This window comes from Solanum verrucosum, unplaced genomic scaffold, assembly GCF_900185275.1.
Source record: "Solanum verrucosum unplaced genomic scaffold, falcon-dt-bn FXZP01000176.1, whole genome shotgun sequence".
Classification (NCBI taxonomy): Eukaryota; Viridiplantae; Streptophyta; class Magnoliopsida; order Solanales; family Solanaceae; genus Solanum; species Solanum verrucosum.
Window position 1 is genome coordinate 3318831 of NW_026020412.1, and position 5056 is coordinate 3323886.

At 37.5% G+C, this 5056-nt stretch overlaps 1 protein-coding gene across 1 annotated transcript; it reads right to left on the minus strand.

Annotated features, from left to right (window-relative positions):
• Nucleotides 1–4094: 4094 nt before the first annotated feature.
• LOC125840691 (uncharacterized) lies at nucleotides 4095–4667 on the minus strand. The gene is made up of 2 exons (XM_049519652.1): nucleotides 4554–4667; nucleotides 4095–4442 (listed from the first exon to the last, which is right to left on the minus strand). Exons 1-2 carry the CDS (start codon nucleotides 4665–4667, stop codon nucleotides 4095–4097), a joined length of 462 nt encoding a protein of 153 aa, XP_049375609.1.
• Between the last annotated feature and the right edge of the window lie 389 nt (nucleotides 4668–5056).

Sequence of the window (5056 nt, forward strand, 5' to 3'; positions counted from 1 at the left end):
ATCACCATAACAAACATTACAAACCCATAGTTCAGCCACATCTCAGCTGACTATAGGTAAGATATTTCAGTTATTCAGTTATACATGCCTCAGTTATTAATGCATCAATATCAGTTTAATTGTTGCATTCTCAGTTTACATGTTCAGTTTGAGCTATCCAATAACTTACATAAATTTAGTCATAATGTGTTCATTACTTAATCCATTGGGAGTAGCATAATATCGAGTTGGACTAGGGTTCAGCGTACCCATATAGTCCCAGAACTACTAGCCACTAGGTTGTAAGTCCCCTCTGTGGGCATCATTTCAGCGATCACGCCAGCATGCCTCTATACCTCTGGCAGGGTATATTGGGTCCTCTTGATGAGACGTATACATCGGACTCCATATTTAGCTCATGTGGTTTTATGTCGGCTATTAGTAGCTCCCACAATTCAGTCAGATTCTATTGCATTGACCAAGTATATTCAGCATTCAGTCTTAGTATGTTATAAATTGGTCATTACATTCAGTTAGCTCAGTATTCAGTATCTATATCATGTTCAGATTATTTCATTGCTTTATTGCTTTGTTCAGTTATATATTATTTCAACTTTACTCTATCCTGCATGCTCAGTACCTTTCAAGTATTGAAGCATACATGCGTTACATCTTCTCGTGATGTAGGTTCAGGTTCTCAGCATCCAGATCACGCTTAGATCGATTCCTGATCTCCAGTTCAGCAGAATTAGTGGTGAGTCCTCATTCTCCGAGGACAATAGTCATGAGTTTCTTTTAAGTATTTTTAGTCCTTTAGTTTCAGTTTTGCTAGACCTAGCTGGGGCATGTCCCAACATTTCTAGTCAGTTAGAGGCTATTTTCAGACATAGTTAGATTCAACTTAGTATTGAGTTAATATTTTCTTTGTATTAAACTCATCAGTTTTCATTCATCTCAGTTATAGTATATGGGTATTCCCTATCATTTCAGATTTATTTATGATTACAGCTTATGCATCAGTTTATTATCTTTAGTATGCTTATGATCATGCCATCAGGGTTAGCTTGGGATCCCTTGTGGTCTTAGGTCTCGTGTCCGCGTCTCAAGGGTAGCTCGGGGCGTGACAAACTTGGTATCAAAGCAGTAGGTTGAAGTGTACTAGGATGTCTAAAAAGCCGCACTAAGTAGAGTCCTTTTCATGGGTGTGAAGTGCACCACATCTAATGAGGGGGAGGCTACATAGTGTTTTAGGTAATCTTCATTTTTTGTTACTCTTATCGTGCGTAAGGTATGATCTAAATTCCATTCTAACTCGACGTTCTACGTTTCAGTGATCATGCCTCCTCGTAGAACTAACACCAGTAATGTAAATGCCAGGAACGCAAACGCAGCTCCTCCAGTCCCTGATCAAGAAGTGTCGAATGTAGAGTTCAGGAACGCCATTCAGATGTTGGCTCAGAGTGTGGCCAACCAGAACAATCAGCGGGTTCAAGCTCATGTGAATGAAAATGGTGGATCAGCAGCAGCGAGGGTCTGTGACTTTGTTAGGATGAGTCCGCCTGAGTTCTTAGGATCACAGACTGGTGAGGATCCCCAGAATTTCTTGGATGAGATCAAGAAGATCTTTGAAGTGATGCAGGTAACTGGGAATGATCAGGTTGAGTTAGCATCTTACCAACTTAAAAGGATGTGGCTCATATATGGAATACTCAGTGGAAGGAGAACAGGGGTACAAATACAACTCCTATTACTTGGAATTGTTTCAGGGAAACCTTTTTGGATAGGTTTTCCCCCATAGAGTTGAGAAAAGAAATGACCCAGAAATTTATGAACTTAAGGCAGGGTAACATGATTGTAACAACCCTTTCGAAATAATATAAGCCTATAATAATATAAGCCAATAACTCACGAGATTTTTGCATATATATTGTCCTCACACTAGTAAAAATGATATAAAAAGAATATTAGCAACTTTCGAGTACCCAAACTAGGTGGTTCATGCTTCACGCAATCATTCAAAATTAGTGGTAAATTTAACATATTACAAGACTTGGGCTTACACACCCAAAAGAACAAAACATAGAGCCATACTTATATTACAACCCATGGTGACATGATCACATTAGTCCTCAAAATTTCATGTAAATATACACCACATAGATCATGTACAAATCCCAAGGTTTATACAAAATATAGATGCCTATATGCAATTGTGATCTTCCATCACCAATGGCCAGCTTCATGCCTCCTCTCGATCATTCCCTACGATAGAAAACTATCGCTAAGCATATAGCTTAGTGGTGTAAAACTATAGGTTCGGAGCCATCAGATTCACAAAACTACCTTTCTCAAGTCATGGGCAGCATAATCGAACATAATAAATAAATCAAGTAAACAATATATCAAGAGTATCAAGTTCGATATTTAGAGGTCCAAATGTCAAGAACGCTCATAGTACCATTTTTCAAAAGATTCAATAACAAGGCTCGCCCAATATGTACATCATGTCTTCACACCAAGCACAATCAAGTATCAAGAAGAGCCGACGCCCTGTATCAAGAAGGGTCAAAGCCCAATAATCAAGAGAACCAAGAACCATATTAAAAATGGCTTTCTAGTTCGTACTTAAAATGGACAACTTCCATTCTTAAGACGGACTAAAAATCCAGAGTCAAGATGGCAAATGATCCGAATCAAGAGGCATGCCAATAGTGATAAAGTCACAGCCACAAGAAGGACAAGGTCCCAACAAGAGTGCCAAGTGATCAAACAATCTGTACAAGTGGGCGAGTTACACCAAGCGTCTTTAACGTCTTAAAGGATACCAACACGACAATGCAAAGTGACAAGAGGTAACCAAGGTACCAAGATCAACCTTCAGATATACCAGTAGTTAAAAGAGTACAAATACAAGTTTATACACAAACCTCAGTGCTTTAACAAGAAACAGTCCAACACAACTTCAAGAGTTCAAACCGTAGACCAACCAATGTATCAAGCTCCTCAATTGGTTCACGAGTATATACAACCTTTAAAATACAATTAAGTAACTTCTTTAATCCCTAGAAGCTCAATAATATTGATGTAAAACAGGATTATCATCATAAGTAAGATTAGCCTGTACAAACACAACTATGCTCCCAAAACAGTGATTCTGGCCAGCCTAGTACCTCATGTCGCAACTTAGATTTGAAAAGGAAAACGGAAAAACTAGACTTTATAGCCTTCATGAAAGATGTATATACATCTCTTAAGGTTGCAAAAAAACAAGAATCACCGCAAAATATACTTTTTACACCAAGATATAGTCAAACACTAACAATTGTTCATACAAGATTTGAAATTCCACAATCTGGACAGAACTTGTCCTATGTTGCGTCCAATATTTCGAATCAATAACAGCTAAATCAGAGTTTTACATAAGCATAAGACTTGTAGGTATATGAATTAGCTTTCCAAATCATATTTATTCACTGTAAACTAAGTTCTAGAGCAAGATATATGCTTAAAATACCAAACACTACCCAGCTCAGAAACAGATTTTGTCACTTACCAACAAGAAGTGTGTGTTCTTGAATTCCAGCCAAAAGGGTCTAGTTTTCTTTTGTAATTTTGAAGATCAACTGATTAAAGAAGGCTCTAAGGTTTTTGGACTTGAAAAAAAAAACGAATTAACTCAAGGAGGTGAAAATATATATAGTCACACAAGTGATGATTATCACTTGTACAGCTGTCTCCAAAAAGGGCTGCCCAAAATGCATACATATACACCTATATATATATATATATATATATATATATATATATCCCTCATATCCTTTTAAAGTTATACCTAATTCTAATTAGAATATTATGAAAATACCCTAATACAATACCTTAAATTACGATCGCAATTTATGTTAAGCAAGTTAGCAATTATCACAACATTTCAAGTTCCCAAAATGAGACTAAAACATATTCTAGTAATTAAGCAATGGTAAATCGACATGTGAATCTTGGTTAGTATTTAGGGGTGTTACAATTCTCTCCTCCTTAAAGAATTTCATCTCGAAATTTACCTTACACTAGTCCCGGAACAAGTGCGGATACTGGGTCCTCATGTCTTCTTCTCTTTCCTAGGTAGCTTCCTTTCCAGAATGGTTCCTCCAAAGAACCTTTACTAAAGAAATTCTCTTGTTTCTAAGTTGCTTTACTTCTCGAGCTTCAATCCGGATAGGTTCTTCATTATAGGTCAAGTCAGGATTAACCTCAATAGATTCAACTGGAAGAACATGCGATGGATCAGAACGATATCTTCTGAGCATAGAAACATGAAAGACATTGTGGAACTTCTCCAACTCCGGTGGCAAAGCTAATTTATATGCAACTGGTCCAATCCTTTCAAGTATCTCATAAGGTCCAATGAATCGGGGACTAAGTTTTCCTTTTTGGCCAAATCTCATAATCTTTTTCCATGGAGACACCTTTAAGAATACTTTATCTCCCACTTGATATTCAATGTCACGCCTTTTAAGATCAACGTACGACTTTTGTCAATCCGAAGAAATCTTTAGACGATCCTTGATAATTTTTACCTTGTCCTCTGTTTGTTGCACAATTTCAGGACCAACAAGCTTTATTTCACCAACTTCACTCCAACAAAGAGGGGTCCGACATTTCCTTCCGTATAGAGCTTCATAGGGAGGCATTCCAATACTCGATTGGTAGCTATTATTATAAGCAAATTCTATCAAAGCCAAGTGTTTTGTCCCAACTACCCTTAAACTCCATAATACAAGCTCGAATCATATCCTCCAAAATTTGTATCACTCTTTCCGACTGGCCGTCTGTTTGAGGATGGAACGAAGTGCTAAATTTCAAAGCTTAGTACCCAAAGCTTCCTGCAAGCTACCCCAAAATCTAGATGTAAACCTTCGGTCTCGGTCAGATACAATAGACATAGGGATACCATATAGTCTTACAATCTCACTAATGTACAATTCGGCTAAACGCTCAAGTGAGTAATCCATCCTGATTGCTAAGAAGTGAGCACTCTTGGTTAACCTGTCCACAATCACCCATATTGCATCATGATTTC